This window comes from Ambystoma mexicanum, chromosome 13 (genome assembly GCF_040938575.1).
Source record: "Ambystoma mexicanum isolate Mex_15411 chromosome 13, UKY_AmexF1_1, whole genome shotgun sequence".
Lineage (NCBI taxonomy): Eukaryota > Metazoa > Chordata > Amphibia > Caudata > Ambystomatidae > Ambystoma > Ambystoma mexicanum.
In genome coordinates, this window is record NC_090938.1 from 559,520,564 (window position 1) to 559,546,815 (window position 26,252).

The 26,252-nt window shown below is 46.2% G+C and overlaps 1 protein-coding gene across 2 annotated transcripts in view; it reads right to left on the reverse strand.

Annotated features, from left to right (window-relative positions):
* SGCA (sarcoglycan alpha) overlaps positions 1 to 26,252 on the reverse strand; it is a 217,538-nt gene that overhangs the window by 55,528 nt on the left and 135,758 nt on the right. For both annotated transcript variants that reach the window (XM_069634360.1, XM_069634359.1), the window contains exons 5-6: positions 8,401 to 8,599; positions 7,079 to 7,241 (exon numbers count right to left, since the gene is read on the reverse strand). In XM_069634360.1, the coding sequence (XP_069490461.1) occupies positions 7,079 to 7,241; positions 8,401 to 8,599 (362 nt within the window). The remainder of the gene's footprint in view (positions 1 to 7,078; positions 7,242 to 8,400; positions 8,600 to 26,252) is intronic.

Below are 26,252 nucleotides of genomic sequence, written 5' to 3' on the forward strand. Positions count from 1 at the left end.
CTAGCTAGCACAGAATAGCTAGCTTTCTAGCTACGTAGTTGTGGGATATTGCTAACTGATGTGAGACATGGCTGGCAAACGCAGTTCACAACTCAGTGAGTCTATGTGGGGCGACAGTTGCAGAATGGAAGTGGGTACATATATGTTACCTCCTATTTGGTCATGGGGATAATAAGATAGGAGAGAGGTGGGCCCGTTTTGTGGGTGTAGAGAAAGCTGTGCTCCCTGTTCGGACAAAACTTACTTTGTGTGTCGATGCTGGTTGACTGCTGCCAGGTTCCTGCTTCCCCGGCTGACACCGGCAGACACCATCTGGAGCTGCTTCTGTACGAGCTGGCCTTTTCCTCTGGGTCCTTAGCTGAGGGGGCTGCTGGGCAGGAAGGCTGCCCTTGTTGGGTGTAGATTAAAGGGGTAGCTAACCAATCAGGGCTTGGGGGCAGTGCGGGCGGGGAGGAGGGGACACAGACCAGGAGCGTATTTGTTCATTTGCAGTAGTGAGTATGACAAGGGGATGCATGGCACAGATAGGTTACATGTCTTAAAATCGCGGCAAAAATGGCTGTGAATACAAAATATCGCTGCAAAAATGCCATGGTTTTTTGCACCACAATCATGCAACCCCTGCACCCATTATACCATTTTATGGGGGCAGGGGACAGCCCCGCAACCCCAGCTCCCCTTAAAGGGCATTATGGGGTACACCTTTGTTTTACTGGTGACATTTGTGCCGCGATTATATTACCTGATACCCATGGATACAGCACTCATCTGAACCCTGAAAGCTAAAGTGGTTGCAGGGGTGCTGGCTGAGTTTTTAACTCGCAATTGCGAGTACGGCAGCCAATGGGGGGGTGAGCGGGCTGGGGGCGGCAAGGGATGCAAATCAAGACGCAGGACTGGGGAATGAGCACAGGGTCCAAAAACATGGGATAGGGAGCATATTTCAACAAAATAAAATGAAAGACAAGGGGATGCGTGTCACGGATACAGCACTCACGGTATCGGTTATAAAATTGTGGCAAAAATGTTGCGGTAAAAAAAAATTGCAGCAAAAAGCCGTGGTTTGACCCGGTAAAGGTGTACCCCATTATACCATTTAAGGGGAGCGCGGGTTGCTGGGGTGTCCCCCGCTCCCCTTAAATGGTATAATGGGTCCAAAGGTTGCGGGGGTGTCCTCCCACATCCTTTACATGATTGTGGCGGCAAAACCACAGCAAATGGTGCAATATTTTGTATTCACAGCCATTTTTGCCAAGATTTTAAGACATGGAACCGCACTCACCTTCACCCTGGAAGCTAAAGTGGGTGCAGGGGGGCTGGCCGAGTTTTGAACCTGCGGTGGAGAGTACGGCAGCCAATGGGAGGGGGGCCTGGGGTCAGCAAGGGATGCATAGCAAGACGCAGGCCTGGGGAATGAGCGCAGGGTCCAAAAACATGGGTTAGGAAAAGCATATTTAAACAAACAAAAAATGAAAGGCAAGGGAATGGGTGGCATTTGCTCTAAAGCTGAATGTTCCAAAATATTCCCATTGGTAAGGAGGTGGGTGACAGGTCTGCAATGGCTACGTGGGCTCCTTGTGCTACAAACCTGAGTACGCATCTGAAGTTGAGGAGCTGCCCCCCCCACCCCCCGGCGTGTGTTCAGTGTTGGGGCACTTCATGTCGTAGGTGCTTCCCTCCCCCATTCACTCTACCTCCCCTTATCCCCCTCACTAACAGTTTCTTGTGAAATGTTAGATTTAATTTCATGAGATGTAAATGTTAGATTGAATTTCATGTGATGTATTCTGTTCCTTACAGCAAAGTGTGTGTGTGTGTGTGTGAGAGATAGAGAGAGAGAGAGAGAGAGAGAGAGAGAGAGAGAGAGAGAGAGAGAGAGAGATATGATGTAGTGTAACAAAAGTTTATTTTACAGCAGACCAGGAAAATCAGAACGGAAACAAGTGTAGAGAGGAACACAAAAGTAATGTCTCTATAGTTTGGTTGAGATACTTTCTCACCTCCCAACTTAGTTGTGAGTTTACAAGGGTTAAAAAAACATTCTTCTTCCAGTCAAAGTCCTGAGATTTTTGATTCCCTGCACCCTTTTGCTTCTTAATTGGCCATTATGGGTTTTAAGCGGTTACTGGCCCCTTGGTCATCTCACCTCCGCATTGAAAGTACAGGACATGCCCTTCAGTTGCCTGGGCAAGACATTGGTACATGAGCAGTACCTCTGCAGTTTCTCGCTGGAGACAAGGCCTTCCTGCTCTCTCCTTCCTAAGGTCTCTGGCAGATGCCAGGCCACCTTCCCCACCTGGGATACTGGCATCTCCCCCTCCCGACTCCTATCTACTCCTGAGGTAGGGATTGGCTCTTGATCCCTGCTGTGTTTTCTCTAGATACAAAGACATTGGCCATCAAAGTATGGCGGTCTGGAAATATGGGTGCTGTGTAACAACGTACTGGCACCCTTTCCGGACCAATATACTACAATGATGCCAGTAGGGGCCATGGATCCCCCGGCAGGCCTGACCTGCCGCGAGTTCAGGTCCCTACCAGCATGGTTGTCACACAAGCACTGGTACCGTTAGCAATGGTGCCGGTGCTTCCATGTCCCCATTTCCATGGAGTCCTATCGGACTCCATGGAGATGGGGAGTAACCATTACTGCTGCCTCTTCTGATTTCCCGGTGGCACTGGGATATCAGGCAGTGGTAACCGGCACGTTACCTCCAACCTCGTAATGAGGCCCATGGGTGTCTAGCAATTTCTTTATGGTGCAAGAAGGAAGCTGCAAAGATAGAATGACTTTGCATGAGGGTTATTTGGAAAGGCAGTGGAGGTTTACGATGGTCCAGCCTAGAAGGTTTCTGGCCAAAGAGTTGGAGGTATGTAGGGAAAATTAGGAGATGTGCAGTAGGTAAAGTTAATAGGTGTGTATAGAATAGTGCAGTGTACGGTGTTCGAGATAACAATTTTAACAATACTAACTGTTAACAATACTCATTTTAACACTACTGGCATTAGCAATTAGTTTTAGGGGCCGGGGTTGCTTAGGCCATAGGCTGTATTGCAGATGCACGAACATTCATAATGCAATGTTAGTTTAGAAAATAAATGCATAATTGAAAAGCTGAACATCGGCGTGCCTTGCAGTTGCTGGATGCAGGGCGCCATGCGACAGCAGAATGAGCTCTGGAAAGAACAATGTCATTGTTCAGGCCGGTGTTAGTCAGGAAGCAGAAAGAAAGTTTGGTTTCGCATTGAACCGGGTTCGGGTGGCGTGTTGGACATAGAAAAGACCAGACAAGACTGGAAAGTTACTGGCGGTGGTGTCTAAAAGGGGGGTGATTATTGACCAAAGGACATCACTGAGGTATCTGAGAATAGGAGGAGAAACAGTAAAGGATCCAGATGGAAATATAGGTAGAAGGGAGGTGAAGAAAAGAGGGCTTATAAGGTGAAGGGAGGAGAAAGAAAGGGGCTGTACATGCAAAAAGGAAGAAAGAGAGAAGGCAAAGGAGAAATATTTTTAATGGAGCTGAGTCGGGTGCAGGCTGTCGGACTTGTCTTGATGAGGTAGAGGTGCCGTGGGCAGACCAGAGCTGCATAGACGGGGGCCGGGCTGATTGACCAGTGTGCTGGGCTTGCTGTGACCCTGGAATCAGCAGATCGTGGCAGCAAGGGACAGTAACTGAGAAGGGAGGGTGATTGCCAGTGCGGTGAACCACAGAGCAGGCAAAGGCTTCAAACACAAAGATCTTGGTGAGTAGTGGTAAAAAGGATAGTCTAATTAGGGAAGTGTCAAACTGGACACAAAAGGGCAAGAACTCATTTCTCTTTGAGGTATCGACAGATAACTGAGTTAGTCCGGGTGTAAAGGGGGATATTTGTTCTGTCATACAGTAGTGCTCAAACCTTGCCAAGTATACTTCCAAGGTTGCATTTAGGGAATGCATGTCATCATGAATATCAGCTGGGGTCACTTAGGGGAAATGAGAAATCACGGTTCTGGGATGGGGGCTGTGAATGAGCGCTAAAGAGGTTTGAATTCTGAAAGCTGTTGATATTAATAAGCTGCGAATGCAAATGCAATATTGAATCGTGGAAGCGGTCATTGCATGTTTATTTTTCTTTTGAGTTAAATGAGAAATGCCATTTTGCATGTGTGTGCCCATGTGCGATAAGTATTCCTAAAGTGTTGGCAGTTGTGTTTGAAGAAACATAAAATAACAAAAAAAAACCCAAACGAATACAGAGCATTGTGTGAACAAGGTGTGAGAGTGTTTTGTTAAAGCCTGACATGATACCAAGCCTTTCTGATGCACTGCCTGGCATGATACCAAGCTTTTCAGATGCTCTGCCTGGCATGATACCAAGCTTTTCAGATGCTCTGCCTGACATGATACCAAGCTTTTCAGATGCTCTGCCTGGCATGATACCAAGCTTTTCAGATGCTCTGCCTGGCATGATACCAAGCTTTTCAGATGCTCTGCCTGGCATGATACCAAGCTTTTCAGATGCACTGCCTGGCATGATACCAAGCTTTTCAGATGCTCTGCCTGGCATGATACCAAGCTTTTCAGATGCTCTGCCTGGCATGATACCAAGCTTTTCAGATGCACTGCCTAACATGATACCAAGCTTTTCAGATGCTCTGCCTGGCATGATACCAAGCTTTTCAGATGCTCTGCCTGGCATGATACCAAGCTTTTCAGATGCTCTGCCTGGCATGATACCAAGCTTTTCTGATGCTCTGCCTGGCATGATACCAAGCTTTTCAGATGCTCTGCCTGGCATGATACCAAGCCTTTCTGATGCAGTGCCTGGCATGATACCAAGCTTTTCAGATGCTCTGCCTGGCATGATACCAAGCTTTTCAGATGCTCTGCCTGGCATGATACCAAGCTTTTCAGATGCTCTGCCTGGCATGATACCAAGCTTTTCAGATGCTCTGCCTGGCATGATACCAAGCTTTTCTGATGTTTATCCAAGGAGCCCGTAATAAAAGTATAGTGACAGAGAGGTGGCAGTGAACATTTTCATATAGTTGCACAACACATAAGAGAGTAATGAAGCATTTTGGGGGCAGCAACTCGAGGGTGGGCATACAGGGGCAAGCTAGTATCCTCAATAACAACTGTAAATATCGTTTTGTCCTCAGGGTGACAACTTGTTAAAGAATGTTATTGCAAGAAGGTATGAAAGTCATATTTCACAGCAGTGACGTCACCCACCTGCACACAACACACCTAACTTACTTGGTTGCAGATCAGGTCCTCCTCACAGCTCTCTCCACTTACTCCTCTCAGCAGCCCCCAGGCTATGCCATTCAGGAAGTGGTAGCCCTCTTAGAGGAAATAATCCTCCCTTTCCCCTAAGAGTGTCAACATGATTCAAAGATACCCATCTACATCACACAATTGTAAATGGATGACCATCAACCAAGGCGAAATATGACTCTTTTAGCTACAGTGTCACATCATATCAAACTCGTGCTTCATTCCTGTTGCCGATCAGATATGATTCTGAACCCGTCAGTGGAATATTTCCACATAGTTGATAGACATCCATAGGTCAGTCAGTCAGTCAAACAATGCTTTGTTCAGCAATGTTTACCATCAGCATAGACAGTCCACTGCATAAGTCACAGTAAGGTTTAAAACAACCTTCATGGTGATTCACATAAAATATCATAGAAACCTCTGGACCTCAAAATAAAATCAAGCATTAGATACAGTCTTCCTAAGTAACCAGGCGCGATATATATATATGGCAATAAATGTCATTAGTTGAGACAGTGGACCGGCATAAGGCGACCGCTTCACGGCTGCTCCCGACACATTCTCTCCTGAACAGTAGACTTAAGTACATTTTCCTTAGACCACCATAGCATTCACAAAATAACAGGAAATGCATTTCTGATTCAGAGGCCATGACACAAGCTGGGCAAACCGACGAAGAACTCCCCACCCAACCGTACGTAAATGTTGCCACCTGTAGAGTGCCTAATCTAAATTCGATAAACAGGGTGCGAGCGTAACCGGGGGAAATAAGGCCCAGGTCGGTTTCACTCGGGGTACTATAAGGTAATCTAAGGAGCGTCTTTAAAAAATGTTTGCTCAGCCACCCCCAAACTATAGCAGTTGGAACAGCCCCATATTTCGGCTACATACAGGATAGCCGACGTAATCTGGGTAGTATACATATCAAGAGCAGATGAAACAGCCTGCTCACCATTGGAACTAAAGAACCTCCTTAGGCCACCACTATTCCTTTCCAAGGGGGACTGTGATTTAGTAATTTGGCCCACCCAGGCACCGTTATCAGAGAATCTCATCCCCAGATTATCGTAGTGGGTAACCTGTTCCAAACCTGTCCCTTCTACTTCCAAGCCCAGTGTGGTTACCCCAGACTTCTTTAGCCGGAACACCATAACCTTGGTCTTACTAACATTAAGGGTATGACCCAATTGGGAACACTTGGAGACAAAATGCTCCAAGCTTCGGTTGATGCCTATTGGGGATAGAGCCAACAAAACCGAATCGTCAGCAAAGAGCAACGCTGGGAAAGAGTCCTTACCCAGTTTTGGAGAATGCAGATTTGCACCCTGACAGTCTGCCAACAGGGCCATAATGATCTCATTAACATAAAGGAAAACAGGAGCAGGGCAAGGACACAGCCTTGCCGTACGCCTCTGTTCACTGGGAACTGGCTTGCGGTCTCTCCTGCTGGGCCCCATCTCACCACAGCATATAATTGTATCATGACAGCCACCAGATGATATGGGACCCCATGCTTCAACAAAACCCGCCAAAGCAAATCCCTAGGGACGCTATCAACAACTGATCAACTGTACTCATCCCCTTGTGAAACATGGTTGATAGACATCCATACAACATTCAGTAAGTGTTCACACATGGTAGGTGGTGCGAGGTGGGACAGAAACGTAAGGCTGGTGAGACAGGCCAAGATTTCACGGCTAACGCACTGCAAATGGGTGTGTTTGTTACTTATAACGTTGCTGCTGCTATACAATTGGAAACCAAGGAAGTTACGTTTGTGCAAGATGGGCGCCAAGCATGCGTGGGCTTACCAGTGTAACGTTGCACCAGTCAATTCTAACATCTGGGGCAAAGGTATCATAGCAGGGAAGGGCAGGCTGACCTCCCAGCCGGCATCGCTCCTGGTTTTCCTTCGAATAAATTTCCTGCAGGCACTCTGGGAATGGAACATCCGAGCCGACTCTGACGTAAACCCTGGAGACGGAAGCGTGACATAGACTGTGAGAGAAATCACCGGAGAAGGGATGAGATGCTGAGAGGAATGTACAGCTCGTTAGTCAAAGCAGGGAGCCAGTGGAGTAAAGAAGCACAAGTGGGTGAGTGGGGAGTCCTATAGTTTCAGTACCAGTGACTCATCTCAAAGAAGCTTCAATTCCAGACTCTCCAGCAGGGGGCAGATCTCTGCTGGCAGGAAGCGGAAATTCATTGTGAATTTCACAGACGCTTCAGTGCTAGAATCTGCCAGCAGGGGGTTCCCCAGTGTAGGCATGGCTACATAAACAGTTTTTAACATATTGAGGCTCTGTGAGAAGTGCTATTGTCACAACCATGGCTGCGGAGAAAGGGTCAAGGGAAACTAGGTGTGTGGCTAGTGCACCATTTCAAATTCCGAGAAAGCGACATCATGGTTTAAGAACAATATGTGGTACTCATGCACGGTTAATGGAAGAGCGAGGATTGTCAAATTGGCAAAGGACGTCAAACAGCGCTTATGGTAAGGAGTGAAGGGTGTGTCAAGCTGGTGCGAGAGCTGTCGGGTGCTCTCGGCATGCAAGGGTGCTTTAAGACCACCAAAGTGTGGGTGAGAGGTGTACAGATGGTGAAAGAGCCCTCCGGGGATGCACTATGTGCAAGGATAGTGCAGGCGTTCTGAAGTGTGCATGATGTGCAAGGATGGCGTGAGATTAATGCGATCCCTACCATGTGAATGAATGGTACCGGAGCGATGAGGTTTTCACTGCGTGCAAGACCATTAAAGTGTGCATAGATTCTGAAAGAGCACTGAAGCGGACAAACAGTGTGCAAGGATAGTGCAGGCGTTCTGAAGTGTGCATGATGTGCAAGGATGGCGTGAGATTAATGCGATCCCTACCCTGTGAATGAAGGGTACAAGAGCGATGGGGTGTGCATAGATTCTGAAAGCGTGCTGAATCGGACAAACAGTGTGCAAGGATAGTGTACGAGTTCTGAGGCGGCCATGATGTGCAAGCACGGCGTAAGAACGATGTGATTGTGCCAGTTGAAGGAATAGCGCAAGAGTGATTAGGGGTGCACAGCATGAAAGGAGGCTCTATGAGCTCTGAAGCATGGCCACACAGGGTAGTCACAATGCAGCTGGGGTGAACGGGCGCACCCTTCCTTCCTGCCCTCTATCGGTAGAGGCACACGGCCGCCCCGATCCAGTGCCGAAGTAATGTTGATGATGTTGAAGGGCTCCTGCTTCCAGAGGGCGTCCAGGTCATACTGAAACTTCTCATGGGCCTTTTTGTTCAGGATCTCCTCAACGTTGCGGTTCTTCACAAAAAACTCAACATGGTACGACGTGTGGAGATCTGAAAAAGGGAAAGACGCCATCAAGAGCAGCCAGCGCGAGGAGAGCCAACAAGAGGTCGTCTGACAATCCAACTACAACTCAGAAAGACACACACACAACATTCAAATACATCATTTGCTTATTTTAAAATACCAATTTTATGTTGAAAAGATGTTTTTAAACTTCTCGAGTGTAGATGACATTTGATCAGTTTTGGCTTTGTAAATTATAATAAGAGCTTCTTGACACATACTTACACCATCGTTTTTTAAGGAGCTTTGACAAAGTCACATTTTGTGCTTTTGTTTAGCCATGAAATAGGCATTTGCCAGGCACTGTCATTTCAAGCAAGGCGGTATGAAACTGTCTAAGAAAAGATGAACGGTTACATTAATGGGTAATTTAGGACCATATGTACTCTGAGATATATTAGGGACAGAAATGTGTACTTCCAAAATCGTAATTTGGATGTTCATTTGCCATCTCCTTCATAAGTTTGTGGTGTGTTGTTTGCATCACTTCAAAGTGTATTGACCCCTGAGGAAGACCCCATAACCACTGTGAAGGGATTGAAACATGTAGGACAGGGGCATCTACTTTGTTAGTGGTTATCCCCACTTGAAGAGGAGGATATTTAGACTTTGAACTGACTAAGCAAATTATGTTTGACCATGTATTGGGGTGACTTTTGTCAAGTGATGCAGCCATTCGATGTTTTGAGAAATGGTCTTGCTATTTTTTAGATTTACATTTGCATAACAGTGAATTACACACATCAATCAGTGTGGTTTGTCAGAGGCCTTTGGTCATTTCTTGGATCATTTGATACAGATGCTAATCAAATTGGTTCTACATTTTGCTGTAAATATGCATAGGCTGCCTTGGGTCTATGTTATACATTCTCAAGGCATTGCCACAATGTTACTACCTGCCCACTGGTGAAGCTACCTGGGCATATGATGTCAGTGCCTGGCAAATACCCATCTAATGCCCCTAAAAAGCAAACACTGTTGGATTTTCTAATGGTTATGTGAAGAGGGTTGTAATGGAAGGGATTGAGGCAAGAACACACATATTGCTTGCATGTTATGTGGCTGTAGGCCCTCTCAGCAAAGGTGTTTTTATTGCACAGCTGCAGTTAAGCCATAACCTGTCAAAAGACTGCTTGGAAATGACAATTGCTGTGTCACATAAAAGCCAATAGTTTGATGTTACTGTGCAAGAGAGCTAGCCCAAAGAGATTCCAAGAAGGTGTGCTTTGGGTGGGGTGGGGTGGAGTGGGCACTGGGTGATAAGCATGGCTATGGGCAGTCAGTAGGTGGGAAAAGGTTCCAAGGAACACCCCCAGGCCATGTTCCCTGCCTCACATCGCATCTCCCTCCGATGTGTACTGGTATCCGACCGCTCTGATATTATGTAATGAGTGCAATGGCAGTCATAAAAACTCCCCCGACCATGCGCTTTCCACTTCAATATATCATCACTGTACTGAGATTCCATTATGGCTTCGGGGCAGTTTGTAAATGCACCCCTCTTTATTAAAAACAACTGTTTATTTGCATGTCATAAAGGTGAGAAACAGTTGCAGAATACATAGCAATGCATATGTAGATACAAGCATATAGCAAGACCGATAAGATGGAAACACTTGGACTACAACAAAAAGCTGATTGTCACAAATAACTGATTTGGTTGAAAAGCATGAACTTTGACCTGGACTTCAATCCGTTAAGAAGACAAATCCATCATATGGGTCCAAAATATAGGGCGAAGGCAAAGAGCAGGAAAGATGAGGACAGAGCGGCGAGGGGGGGGGGGGCAACAGGTACAAGCCACGGAGTAAAAGCTAATACCACATATGTCCTAGCCCGCACGGACCCCCTCAGCCGGCAGTGCACAGGGTTCCGCGTGACATCACCACCAGATCCCTTGCTTTGGATGTTACCAAGTCTGCTACTAATGTCCACTTATTCTCCTGTCTCACTAAATCCAAGACATGTATCAAAGTCTATGAATTTCACCAATAGAATTCCACCACCATTGAACAAGCCAACTACTAGAGTCCTTCCAGTTGTGAGTAATGAGCTGAAGTGCAATGGCTTGAAAGAGATTCGATAGCTGAGGCGACCTCGCTTAGCAATCATCCCACCGTGCACCCGCTAAGTGATAACACTGGCAAGTGACAAAGCAACTTCTACCCCAAACACTTCCCGCATGAACAGCCACACCTCAGCCCAACAATGGTGAACATGCTTGCCCTCATATAACACATGCTTAAGATTTACAGTTGAGGAATGATAGGACCCGCCATCTGCAGGACCCATTGAAGTCATCCTTGATATTCAAACCACAGTGATATGCGCTCTATGCATTTTAAAGACCAGTGACTGGATTAGGCTCACTGCTTTCGAGGTCCAATGGATCAGCAATTATATTCTCTGCCATTCCTAAGTCATAAGCAAGGACTATGTCCAATTTAGATTCCCTCGGGAGCTCACATTTTCTCTTAACAAGAGGATCATCTTCCCCTCTGAGACTTTTTTGACCTGGAATGGGATAGAGACATCAATAGACATCAGTAGGAGCTTTGGCCATTTGGGCAGCTTCCAAATCACTCTGTGGAGCTGTAAGGGCTTGAGGACCTCTGCATTTTCTAGCTCCTAACATGTAGCAATCACTCACTCCAAGTAGACTTGGCTTCCAGGATATCCCTGAACAATAACAACATTTCCAAAACACCAAATTTTATTTCGCCTAACCTGTCTGACAAACCGCACTAAGCAATTCTCTATTTCCGGCAACATAGCAAAAAGCATCTAAACCCTCTCCATGGAAGGGTCATTAGGAGTTTGTCAGTATCCCGCTGGTAATTCCGTCGGGATACAGGCAAATGGACCTACCATTACCAGTGCCTGATACCCCAGTCTTACCAGGATACTACAGGTGCCCGCAACGCTGGTCATTCCCCATTCCATGGAGACCCATAGGACTTCATGGGGGTAATTGCCGGTATTATTGGCACTGGTATTATCAGTGCCAGCAATATCGGCTGTTTTTTGCTGGTGGGGGCCCAAATTACCTCTAGCTCTTGGCTAGAGGTAAATCAGATAACCCCCACCAAACAGAAAGCCAGGAATGACCTGGCACAAGACCATCAGAAAAGCATTGGTACAAGTCGATGGAGTAGCCATCGTGGTTCGGGGCCTTGTCCTTCTTCGTTTCACATGTTGCCTAGCTGATTTCTCCTGGGTTATGGGCACCACCAGTGCTAACAAATCAACTCCACCCTAGCCCGGCCTAACCTTATACCAAAAGTACCACATTTCAGCACTCTCCAATGGCAAGTCGGGCATGTACAGGTGAACACCACAACAATCTTCCCTATGCTTAGTGACCTTTTGCCCAGCTCATTCAATTAGATCCATTAGTACCTAGTGAGGGTCAATGAGCGTGTAAAAAAAAAAGCTCATTGGCCCTCGCCTGGGCCTTACCTGCCCTAGAATGCTCCGAGCTCCGTTTGGCGATCCGGAGTTCTTCCCGTGGCCATTTTTTTTGTTTACTTTTTTTTCAATTTACATCAATGGCCGCCATGGGAGGGGAGAAGGGACTAGGTGTAGTCCATTCTCCCCTTCCATGGTGGCCATTTTCTTTGTTTACTATGGCTGCCACGGATAGAGGAAACGGACTACATTTTCCAGTTTGTGGCGGCCATTTCTTTTAATTCTTTTACTTTTTTTACTTTTTTCCGGCTGCGAAACACCATTAGTACCCGGGTCTAAAAGGCTGAGGTACTAATGGCAATAAGCCCTGCGACTGCGGGCCATTACCTTATGCCGTTTTGGGCCGCAGTCTCTGGGCTTATTGTGTGATTATACTTCTTCGCTCCTTCTTAATTTTCAAGTGCAAGGTGCACAGTATTCCTGCTTTATTAATACACCTCCTTAAATTGCCTTCATTCTCATTGTGGTACTGAAAGTCTGTTTGGCTTTGGGTTTCTTCTACTGGCAGCATGAACTGGCAAGCTGATGGCTAAGACTAGAGGAGAGACGTTTACAGAATTTATTTTCTAACAATTGAATCTTTTTAAGAAAGCCTGCCAAGACCACCTCCAGTTCGCGCGTTTTCCTGGCTACATACCTGATAATTTACCCACACAAGCTTCCTTGGTGTCACCCCGACACATCGAGACTGAGGTATCAGAGAGGGAATTAACTTGAAAAACCATCCTGCTCGCCGTGCACGAAGGTCTTTACCTCTCTATCCTTCAGGAGTGAGTTGTTGGATCTCTGCCTACACAGATTTAACCAATTTTAATCAGCAGGCACCCATCTATCGCTATTCGGCCTCCTTCTGCTTTATATAGCGCCAATCATACAAAGTCTGCCACCTAAACATGTAAATAAGTAAAGAGAATCCATGCAACAATACTACTGTACCGTAACATGTAATCATTGTTTTTATTGTCTGTATCTGTAACTATTGTGAATGCTGTTTAACTATAATTAAGTTGTCCGTAACTACGCCGTGATACCTAAGGGTTTGGGCATATAACAAATACACAATTAAATAATAAATAAATAAATAAATCGATCCTCCTTCATCAGGTGGAGATCAGAGAACAGAGGACGTATTCCTTATCACTAATGGTTTTATGGAGGAGTCCCTTAACACAAGCGTCAAAGATTTATTAGCAAAAATATAATAGATTCTGGACCTAGACCCAAGACTAGAAGAGAAGAAAGGGTGGTCTGTGTCAGCTGCATTACCAAGTATCCCGGCGTCACATAGACCCACCTCTCGAAACCTATAGTGGAACTCCCTTCTTGTGCTGAATTTGACAAGCTTACTATTTGATTTCTGGTCAAGTGTCATATCCACAATTTGCTTGCAATCCCCCCACACAATGTGCCCATGCCCTGATATTCAAGCAGCTTCTCCATCACGTCTTGCGAAAAGGTCAGGGTTCAGCACAGCCAGTCACAATCCCGGTATTAATTAATGGTCAAGTAGCAGGACACCCAACAGCCCTGCCAAGCGGACTCAAATCGAATGACCTGACCTTTGAGAGCTTTGCTTACTAACAATATTGCAAGGGCTTCCTTGTTCCAGAGGCAGCTGCATGGCAGACCTCACTGGCTTTTTCATTTTCTTTTTATTTCTTCAGCTGGGTGTCTTGCAAACAAGCTATTGAAGGATTACGCTTGTGCAATGTCGGAGCACCTTTTGACTCTCCATAGGGCTATTCAGGCCATAGAGATTCCACAAAGACACTGTAATCAGTGTCAGATAGAAAGGCACGTTATCTTTTGAGACTATAGTCCATTTTCTATTTCAGTGCCCCATTTATAACAGACCAATGGTAACGTTTGTAGAGCCTTATAGTGCACAGAATGAGATGCTGAGCATGCTGAACGCGCTAGCCTTCTTCAAAGTATCAAATGACTTTGAGGTGGTAAGTGCTATTGCAAAATGTCTTGATCAAGTCTAGAATCTCTGGCAAAGATATATGAAACTATCTGAGTAATGAGGGGAATCCTTTTATTATCCAATTGCCTGCTTTTGATTTTAGGAAATGTTTATGTGACGGTCACAGCTGTATAATTGTGAGATGTATCACTTTCATAGATGTTTTTATTCCGACACCCTAAGTTTCCTGCCGTTGACGTGGTGCCTTTTATGGGGATAATCCAAGGCTCGCTGGAGGCGTGAATTCTATGTCAAGACTCGGAGGCTCAGATTATGCTCTGACTTCTCTTTACTCACTCGAGCAGCATCAGTTATATCAACAAACATGAAAAACAACCAATAAAACTACAAATCCCAACAAAAACCATCACATTTGTAGTTCGTTTTTCATAGGTTGTTCGGGTCACGTGACTTTATTCCCCAATCACGCTTCTCCTATCCTCTATAATGCACTCTGTCTCCATAGTCTTTCCTCTTTCTTTGCTGCTCGAGCAGCTGAGATAAGTGACATATATATGTATTGAGATAATGAATGTATATATAGTTGTGCTTTAGGCGGCGCATATGCATAGGGAAACGTGTAGGAGACACGCAGCGCGTGGCACTGACTGGTGGAGCATATCCGCAGGGGAGGACGCGATGGGACTTTTCGTTCCGGTGTCAGCTTTGCCTCGTTAGGAGGAACTGTAACTACAGAAGTTCGCAACGGCGCAACGGAACTCCTCGGGTTCTGGCGCCATTGCAAACTTACATTCGTGAGAGAGGCAGTTGCTCTGTGTGCGCAGGAAAGTTCCAGATACCGGCACGGCAATTAAATATCAAACAGATCTTTCGTTTGATAACAGTTTGTTGCTGTAGCAGGCACAGAAGAACAGCAGCTCTGTGCAGTGAGCCGCGGGCGCCCCCTGGTGGTGAAAACAGGTACCACAAGATATAATTGAATTTGTTGCCTAAAATACTGGCTCAGCCAGGTGAAGTCGTATAGACCCCTCATTGTTCTGCCTGCTGGGGAGGAGGCTTAAGAGATTGTGCATATCTCTTTAACAGGCTCAGTCCCAGGCAAAACTGCTAATGGATACCGAGACTCGCTAAGCTACACTATAAAATATATTTTTGACGGGGGCAGCCCAAGCAAACTGCAAATACATCTATTAAGGCACTACTAATATGAGTGATTATTCAGAAGAATCTGAACGTCCTCACGTCAGCGGCCTGCGTATGAGTGAGGCAGTCAAAAGAATGAAGAGTGCTGAGAGGCCCCGTGGAGAGAGGGGTATTTTGCGAGGTCTGGCTGCCTTGTCACAAGGCAGGGCACACAGGAAGAAAGGGGGAAGCAAACATAAAACCCGCAGGGACCGTAGCGGCCAGACCCCCCTGAGTTCACCCCGCGGATCCAGCTTGGGGAAAAGGAAGGCGAGATCTCGGGAGAGGCGAGTCACAAGCTCAAGCGAGTCAGATGAAGACTATTGCAGGAGCAGTTCCAGATCTGAGGAATTCACCTCATCAGAACCTCAGACCTCCCCAGAAGAGGATGAAGGCCAGCCTAAGAGTAAAAGTGGCAGGAGGGAAGAGGAGGACCCTCTCAGAGACGAGTTTGATCCTGATGACCTTGTGCATCCACGGTCCAATGAGTAGGACCCTCTGGAGAAAATTGCGGAGTACATCAGGAGACAGTTGAGGGCGCCGCTGAGCAAGCAGGCAAGATCCAAACTGAAAGCGGAGTACTCGAGACCGAGGGTTCCGGACAGGGTAGCTGAGACCCTGGAGATCGATGACAGGATCCTTACGTTCCTGGGCAGATATGGCAGGGACGTAAAGAGGGGCATTGACAGGTCCTGGAGGCCCTTCCAGGATAAGTTGTGGGACATGCTAGGGCCGATTACAGGAATCTGGCAGCTGGCAGAAGAGGCAAAGTCTAAGAAGGAGCCCATGGACCCGGACATTGTAGCTGGTTGGGTTCAGAGGACCCTCTGTCTGCTGGGGAATGCTAATATGGCGTTAGCCACGCAGAGGAGGGGGTCCATCCTAATGAAACTGGACACCAGGCTGGGTGAGATGGTGACAGCGGAACAGGCGATGGCAGCAAAGGGCAAGCTGTTTGGGGACCTGGTTATTAAGGACATGGTGAAGAAAATATTCGGCCGTAAGGTTTTTGACAGGGCTGGAGGAGGAAAGGGCCGCTTGTCCAGCCGTGGCCAGTATAGAGGCTCCTATAAAAACAGAGCTAAATGGAAACAGGAAGATCGATAATCCAACCCCTTCTTCCCCTCCAGGGGAAGAGGCAGAGGTAGAGGTTGGAGGAGCAATAACAGGCAGCAGCACCAGAATAATTCAGGTGAGAGAAGCAATATCGGTAGAAAGGTTGGATGTGAGTATTCCTCCGGTAGGAGGAAGAGTGAAACTGCATGTAGAGAAATGGGAGGAGTTGTCCTCAGATGCATGGGTAATGCAGACTGTGCGAGGCTTTCAGTTGGAATTCTGGCAAGAACCATATCAGGTGGCGTTGCCGAGGCAAATAAGGTTCAGCAGAGAAGACGAGGAGCTTCTAGGCAAGGAGATAGAGTTACTCAGGGTAAAGAACGCAATAGGCCCAGCCTCAGAAGGTCCGGGAGGTTTCGTAAGCAATCTGTTTTTAGTGAAAAGAAAAAACAAAGTAAGGCCGGTGATAAACCTGAAAGGTTTGAATTACTTCCTAGTGTACCGGAACTTCAAGATGGAAGGGATTCATCTGTTAAGAGATGTTGTCCAGAAGGGAGATTGGTTGACAAGGATAGATCTCCGATATGCATATTTAACGATTCCCATTCAGGCAGAGCAGAGAAAGCTATTCCAGTTTGTATGGAAAAGACAGAAGTGGGAGTTCAAATGTCTTCCGTTTGGGCTGGTGTCAGTGCCATGGTGTTTCACCAAGCTTTTGAGACCGGTAGTAGGATATCTGAGAGAGCAGGGGATCAGGATGATCATTTATCTGGACGATATCTGTCTGATGTCTCAGGACAAGGCGATTCTAGTAGAACAGGTTTGGATAACCACTGTCTTGCTACAACAACTAGAATTTTTGATAAACTGGGAGAAGTCGGAACTAGAGCCAGTGCAGGAGATAGAATTCCTGGGGTTCAGCTTAGAGACAACTCAGGGTATTCTCAAGCTTCCGTTAGACAAGGTGAATTCAGTAAAGAAAGAGATCAAGAGTATGATGACGAAGTGAGAGATTTCATTCAGGGAAATAGCGAGACTGGTAGGCAGTCTGTCATCATCAATTCAGGCAATATTCCCAGGGCCTCTGTATTACAGAGCGTTGCAGAGGATGAATATAGATCATCTCAGGAGAGGTCTATCTTACGAACAGAAAGTGATGATATCGCAGGAAGCTAGATTGGAACTGGAATGGTGGTATTACCACATGGAGGCATGGAATGGCAGGGCGATATTTGGCTCATCCACGGACCTGGTGATAGAGTCCGACGCCAGCCGATGGGGATGGGGAGCCAGATGCGGAGACCAATCGACAGGAGGGAGATGGTCGAGTGAGGAGCTGGGTCTCCACATCAATTGCCTGGAGCTTCTGGCGGGATCCTTCGCGGTTCGGTGTTGGACCCAGGAAGGAGTGAAAGTGGCCATTCTGTTGAAGATGGACAACGTTTCGGCAGTCAGATAAATAAATTGACTGGGCAGAACGAGATCGAAGAGGCTGACGGAGATGGCCAAAGAGTTTTGGCAGATATGTCTCCAGAAGGGAATAAGCGTGAGAGCAGAGCATCTGCCAGGGGATCTCAATCTGGTAGCAGACTGGATTTCGAGATACTTGAGGGATTCCAGCGATCGGCAGCTGGACGACTAGTATTTCAGGAGATAATGCGTCGCAGGGGTCCTTGTCAGACAGATCTGTTCGCGTCCAGGCTGAACAGGAAGATCTCCAGGTTTTACAGCTGGAGACCAGATCCGGAAGCGATAGCGACAGATGCATTTCTCCAGGTTTGGGGACCAGCAAGAGAATACGCTTTCCCTCCGTTCACCATGATAGCGCGCACAGTGGCGCAAATCAGGCGACAAGAAGCCACTGTGATTTTAATGACACCAGACTGGAGAGGTCAGGCTTGGTTTCCGGATCTTCTGGAGTTGTCTTACGAGGCTCCAATTCGGTTGCCAGAGAGGATATATTGTTAAATCCAGCAGGAGAGACTCATCTGTTGGTGAGGTCAGGGAACCTGGGCCTCATAGCTTGGGCGATTTCAGGAGAAGTTGTTCTAAGCCGGGACTTTCAGAGACAGCTCAAGAATTTATCAGAGAGTCCTGGGCACCGGCTACAGGGAAGGCCTATAGAGTGGTCTGGAGTAAATGGAGTGACTGGTGTATGGAGAGAAAGGTTGATCCCAAACGAACAGATGTAGTTCACATAGTGAATTTTTTAGCAGCGCAGGCGGCGCAGGCGACGGCTTACAGGACAATTAATAATTATAGACCAGCGATAACGGCAGGTCATGTGTACATTGAGAGTAAGCCGGTAGGTGAGCACCCTCTGGTATGTAGGCTCCTGAAAGGGATCAGATGCATGAGACCTCCTGCACCTAAATATTCTCATTTATGGGATGTGAGTGTGGTATTAAAGATGTTTGGTTTGAGACTTGGCCAGACAATGAGTTTTGTCTAGGAAAGCGTTGTGGGCTGAGTTAACTACTCTATTATGTCTGATTTCATGTAAGAGAGTGTCCGATGTGAAGGCTTTAGAGGTAAATAGGAAATCCTTTTCACCTTCAGGGGTAGTATTTTACATAGAGAAGAGAACAAAAACTAACATTAAATCAGTTGAGTACATGGTCTTTCGGGGGAAACCAAAATTGTGTTGAGTTAGATGCTTGAAAGTGTATGAAGAGAGAGCGAATAGGGTGAGACCTGATGGGGAATATCAATTGCTGATAGCCATTAGAAAACCTTTTAGAGCAGTAACAGCAGCCACTTTGTCTTGATGGGTAAGGTGGTGCATGTCTGAGGCAGGTATAGATGTGAGTCAGTTCAGGGCACATTCCACACGAGGTGCTATGGCATCGTCTGCTTTTATGGCAGGAGCCCGTCTGGAAGATATTCTGAAGGCGGCAGACTGGTCTAATGAGGAGAAGTTTAAGAATTTATAATTTAGACCAGTAGAGCCAGTAGCGTTGTTGGTGATAAGTAAGCTTTAAACGAGCATAATCTGAGCCTCCGAGTCTTGACATAGAATACAGATTTTCCATACATTTGTTACAGAAAGTCATGATTCTATTAAAGACTCGGAGGTGAAAGATTATTCCACCCAATTTCAATCGCTGCTATAAAAATGTGTAAATATGATATTTGGAAAATAATGCAATGTTGTATTTGATATGATAATGTTATTGTTATGCGATTGCCCACCCGTTCATAATGAGATTGGTAATGGTTTATATTTGTTTCAGGGACGGAGCAGAAAACAGCACCTTGAGAAGGATATAAGAGAGAGTTAAGTCATCTACCGGTTGGGGCGCAAGTTTGAATTTGTTCAGCAAAAGAAAGAGGAAGGACTATGGAGACAGAGCGTATTATAGAGGATAGGAGAAGTGTGATTGGGGAATAAAGTCACGTGACCAGAACAACCTATGAAAAACGGACTACATGTGATGGTTTTTGTTGGGATTTGTAGTTTTATTGGTTCTTGTTTTTCATGTTTGTTGATATAACTGATGCTGCTCGAGTGAGTAAAGAGAAGTCAGAGCATAATCTTTCGCCTACGAGTCTTTAATCACGCACGTGGCAGAGTCGGTCATGTGACACACACGCTCAACATCATGGAAGTCACATGACGTGCGATGAGCCATCCTATGCTGCCGAAGCTGGGACACAGCAAAAGAAGGGAGAAGGCCTTGTATGTTTACGTCAGGGACATTTCTAGGGGGAGGGGCAAACTGGGCAATGGCACAGGGCACAGTTGGGGGGGAGGGGCGAAGCGGGGACAGTCTGTAAAACTCCCACCTGAGCAGGAGCATTTGAATGTTATCATTAAAAGGCAGCAGCAGTGCATGGGCAGTTTCTGGGGACAACAGCCTCCCCTGTCCATAGCCATCTACCCCACATGATGCAGCTAACGGCTTTATAACCGGCTCAGTGTTTTTTAAGAAGGCTCCCATCCCCCACTTTAGCATCTCTTTGTGATTCTAAACACGCCTAAACTGGCCAACAACTTTTCAAGGCGTGAACATTGCTACAGAAGGAAAATGGCAAGCCATAAAAAGGCTTTTCTTTGCTTGCACTGCCTACAGGAGAAGGAGGCTGTGGGGCAGGGAGGGAGACAAGCACATGGCCAGATGGAGGCATACTATTGCATGATGAGGAAGGGGGGAATTGGCATTCATGTATGATCTTGTAGCAGGTGATTAGGCTCATTTATTTCCTTGTTTGGGGATGTTTTAGGGTGATCCAATGAGTAACTCCATGTCATCTGGAGTGGACACTGGATTCTTTGGAATAGCACTGTTTTCTGGTATTGTAATCCAGTTGAAACAAAAAAGTCTGCATCTCCCAGAATGCATTGCTTTGTAAGCCATGGACTGGAGTCACAATGCCAATCTATGCTGTTTACTGGTAGGAAAGAAAAAAGAGCACACTTTGAGTAATTAGGGAAAATGCAATGTTCTTACCAATTGTGTTTCTTGTTGCCCGTCATGTTTTGTGTAAAAGGGACAGGAGTCAAAATAATGGGATGGTTATGGGTAAGAGCTTAAAGAGACAATAGCTGTGTTGGTGTTTTATGCATCCAGTAGCAATTTCTTGTGTGTGTACTATTTACTGTGAAAAAATATATGTGTAAAGGTAGAAAACAAGCATTACCAAGCCAACAGTTTTGACTTTTGTGCAGTGAAAATGTTTTCTTTGTTGTTACTATATGTATTGAGATCACATGCCCATGTACCATCCCAATTCAAGTAAAGTTACAGTGGTAACTCACAGACTTTACTAGGGAGTTCAATATGGTGGCCATATTCTTGCATTACGGAAGGATAAAGGGCCTAATTGGCCCAACCTGTGTTCAGAACTTCTCACATGGCATCGTTCAGTTCCTGAAATGAGCGAGTTGCACATGAGCTATCCTTCCGGCTTGTGACTATTTGCCAGAAGTTACCATAATGTGCCCAGGTACTCACATCATTACGAAGCTATGGCCATCACATGCCTAAGAAGTCATTGCCTTTTCTGGATAGTGATATCCCATACTGGGGTACTCCCACTACAAGGCAGATTTCATTTATTTATTTATTTTGAATTGGTTTAAGAAATAAACCTTACAGAAATACAGGGACGTCATTTCACCAAAATGCCAGGGGTGGCAAAAGTGACATCACACGACCTCATCATCAAGTGATGCCATTTGACCCGCCGCCAAGTGACATCACTGGAAGTGATGGCACACAACCTTTCATCCCTTCACAAAACAGGAAGTGGCATCACATAGCATTGTTCCAGTACACTAAGAAAAATATGGTTACGATATCGCTGTAATATGATATACATTTCATACAAGAATGGGTCACCATATGTAGCATTAATGTAAGTCTGTACAGCGCCAACAACCATAAGGCAATAAAGCACTTTCAACCGGCCGGTGACAACTGTTGCTGCTGGAACGAAAAACAGTGTCTGAACAACCAATGTAGTGGGAAACACTGAGATCAATATATGCCCAGAACAAAACAATTTTTTAAAGTTTTTTACAGGCTTTAAAATCAGCTTCTGCTCAAAGAGAATACAGAAGTTGATTCCAAATCGTGACGCCAGGTGTTGTCAGGCTTTACCACCCGTTGACAGCATACCTGCCAACCAAGTCTCTGGCAACTCGCGTGAGTCTCCAACAAAAAGAGGCTGTCTCCCGGAATGCCACAATTTAACATAATTCTACAGCAAAAATAGTCTGGAGGGAATCTCCCTGTTGTCCAAGCAAATCTCAGTCTTTCTTGGGGTAAGTCAAAAGACTTCCCCAATTAAACACTTATATGTGTTAGAAAAAAGTTTCCTAATGATTTTGCCATGCAAAATGGTGGTGGTGACTGCTACTTTAATCTCAGAAAGAGGGAAGGACGAAATCCGAGCCAGAAGGCATAGAATACAGAAATGACAAGGCGCACATCTCATTGCTTGTCCCACTGATTATCACCTCTTTGTCTTTTAACACCAGTTCCTCCTCATCATCCCTTGCTGACAAAGAAGAATGCATAGCTTTTCACTGGGTATTTAGAGTTTCAGCACCCTCTTGGCTGCCCGTCTCGTTACAATCAATGGTTATGAACGCCAGGGTGTATTCCTTTGCTTAAAATATGCCGGCGCCCTTCAGACTGTCAAACGACCTGAAGGCTCCAGCAAATGAAGCTTGTAACGTGAGCGCTGCAAAGTGGAAATTTAAATCCCTAGAATGAAAATAATATGGAAAATAATCTATTGCCCTATTATGAGACTGCTAACTGGCAACATGGGAGCAATTGGTGCTCGAGTGCCCTTTTTTATTTGAAAAGGTTGAAATGCCCCAATGCCATCCCTGTACGTAGTAATGCAACATGCATTTATTCTCCTTCGAATACCACTGCAGTGGCCTCCTGGCAAGGAGGCTTGTCCTGAGCATGCATATTGTGCCCATGCCAATACGCACCCATAGGTAGAGCCAAGTGTATGAAATGCCCCCTTGTTAAGGGGTGCTATACTCCCAAAACAAAACATGCACTAGCTATTCTGTTACAAAACATCGACCTCTGAAGACCCTGTGAGATGAAACTTTGTTTATCCATGTTATTTCTAATGTATCGTCAGCCGTCGCAATAGAATGATCGATGATTAGGAGAAAGCACTCTCTTTTGTAAAAGCATGACAGCACCTAAAATCAGAGGTTTCTCCTTTTTTGCAAAGTGGGAGAAGAAGGGAAACAAGCATTGGCAATGCCAACAATTTGGGCTTTTGTGTAGGCATGGGAAAGGCACTTGCCAGGCACTGCTGTAGTGGCATTAACTGGCTATTTCTAGTCACAGGTGCAAAATGGTACCTGGGCATCTGATAGCAGTGCCTGGCAAATGCCTAATACTTATACACCAGCCAAAACCGTTGCCTTTGCCAATGCCTGTATTTAACGGAACTTCAGTGAAGGACACACATAGTGCTTACCCAGAGCCAGAGCTGCAGACTGAGAACCGAAGAGAAAACAGCATGCTCTACCGTATCCAGGGGGTGGATGGATCCAGCAAGATCAGATGGGTAAAGGTTTTACACTGACACCCACCAAGTAATGAAGCTATTGACAGAGGAGACACTCACAGTGCATAGAGCAGAATCCAAATTGACGGGGAGGTAGGACAGAAAAGGTAAACCTGATCTGGTTTTAGAACCCCATTTATGGAATTTAGATTGGACATGGGAAAGTTATTTTTGACCAAAATGCCTTTTCCAAACCCTCAGGTGTAGGTGATGGTAAAGGGCAGAAATAGTAGAGTTATATGGGGAATATTCAAGTTCAAAAAAGCTACAGGAATTGGGTTAAGCCTGAATAAACAACTGCAAGCAGAAGGATTTTTACACAATGGTGCGGGATCGATAAGGCAATAGAACTAGTGCAAGGAAACACACAGTGGATTTGAAGAAGCAGTGACTAGAGGCTGTGGTACCCCGAGGAGAAACAGGTTGGGTAGAGCCAACCATGGTGTGAAAACAGACTAGAAAAAGGAGGGCACGTTGGAGTAAGAACTTAGTGAGGGAATCGCACATAGTAATGGGAAGCTCAAAACGCTAAATTGGGCTGCTAATTTGAGAATTAGGGCAACTCCACGGCCTATCTCGGGCCGGGTCCAGATAGTCACCACCAGTATGGCTCTTGGTGAATGCACCTTCGGAAGAGTGGCGGGGGATGGAGAAAAAGAAATTACACCCGTAGCACAAATGTGCAGATCGATGGGGAGGATGGGGAGTGCCAAAGTCCTCTACTGGGAATCCAACTGCATTGGCATGGCTTCAGGGCACAGATGGCATCCATGCTCAATGATTGGTGGTATGAAGCAAGTATGCCCTGGTTTGCATTCCTGTAGTACACATGGCCTGGAAAAGGATTCACGGGCAGGCTAACTTGGCTGGTCCAGGATCACATTATCCACCCTTGTGTGGCCGAGCTGCAGTGTAGACACAGACCATGTTTGGGTCAGGTTGGATGGAGGCAGTGCCATTTTCTGTGAGGCACAGAGGGCATTCGATGGACAGTGTTTGGCCAAAAGACAGAAGGCCCCTTCAGGAGGAAAAAGATGCAGCAATGTCCAGTTACACTACTTCCTGTGACACTACAACAGTTAAAAGGTGATAAAGGGATGACTAGTATAAAAAAGTCTCCAATCCCTTTAAAGTTTGGAAACAGAGAGGCACTATCCCAAGGAGGGAGATGGCACAAGGGAGGTCAGCCCTACACAAGGCGATATGACTGACTCAAAGCATGAGTGGCCAGCAGCGTATGCAAGAGGAGGTGCAGTGGTGGCTGCAGCAGGAGATGTGCAGAGGAGAGCATGTGATCCCAAAAAGCACATGACCCCCAAGTGGCCAGGGGTAGCAAAGGAGACAGCAGGAAGACAGCAGGGGGTCGCAGCTGCGACCCCTAGCAATGCCCAAATGACATCCCTGGTTTGCAGTTGGGGGAACAGTTATGTGTGACATAAATCCACTGTTTTACAACTTCACAAGAGATTGCCATTTCTCGCTCAAAACCATTAGCACTCTGGAAGGGGGCACTGACCAATCAGGAAGCTTGTAATGCAGTCTGTATTCTCTGGTATAAGCCCACGTTCCGAGCAGCCTCAGTGCGGGCGGCCAGGACCCCTTCCCCACTCCTTCTTCCCTTCCCACCTTCCCATGGTGGCTGCACCTCTTAGCAACTATGTAGTTCCCTACGCAGGTGCTAACAGTGTTTAGTTTAAAAAAAAAAAAAAAGTACCTTGTGGTGCGGCGGTACGACATAGTTACTGAAGTCTGTTTCCTTGTTGATGATGTCACACCCATCAACACGGAAAATGGACTTCATAAACCACGACGTGGCGATGAGCCACACCACAAGGTGCATTTAAAAAATAATAATAATTAAACACCCTTAGCACCTGCGTAAGAAACTATGCGGGTGCTAATGGCGATATAACCCTCGGGCTGGGCCTTCTGCCACTGGTAAGAGCGTTTATTTGTATCTATTTGTATTTACATTTATTTTAATTCCAGATATGTCAATTTCGATCATAAATGACTTGCATTAACACATTCAGAGATGACAGAGGCACCCCCCGAACTCCAGAAAGGGTGCCTGTACAATAGTACAAAGGTAAGAACAGGTGGTAAGCCACTTTATGACGGTGTAAGAAATTGGAACATAAACCAAAGACAAAACAAAAAACATTAACTTGGGACACAAGTGTTTGAACAAAATAGGAGTGCTGTAGCAATATACACAACGACATCATTATGCAGTGCTGGGAGTGGTGAGCTCAGTTTGGGAGGATGGAGAAGGGGTTGCAGGGAGCTCCCTCTTTGGCCATTAGGTGAAGCTTTGAAGCAGGTTCCGTTTAATTTCAATGCGGGATGTTTTTTCGCAGGGTTTTTTACCGTGAATTTTTTAATGAAAAATGCAGGGTTCAGCACCTTTGGTCTGTCATCTGTTCACCCGGTCCACCTCGGCTCAAGAAATTTGGTGGTATAGTCTCCTATGAGCTTTCATCAGCTGCATCTCAACTACTGGGGAGGTATAGATCGCCTTCCCAAGCCGATGAGTGGAAGGAAGCGTACCCCACAGTCCCTTTAGGTGTCCCAGGTGCTTGCACTCACCCCCTCCTAGAAGTAGGAAGAAGGAGACCTCACAAAATACCGGGCACAGTGGCAGGGCAAGGTACCCCATACAGGTACCCCATACAGGTGTGGTCCAGTTAAACTACTCTAGGTGCGCCTGGAAGATTGCCCCCCTCTTTTGCCTGCTTGTGCCCCACCACCTCCTTCCCACTGGTCCAGTCATTTGTGGGTCGCTTCAAGTCCATGTCAGCTGTGCTGCCACTCATTTATGCCAACATTGAAACATCCCTTCCAGCACAGGCCCATTGCTCATTGTGCCACCCAGTGCTCTTTGAGTCTGATGGACCAGGGGAGAAGTGGCGTCATGGGGTTTCAGATCCATTACTGGTCTTCCATTACTGGTCTTCAGG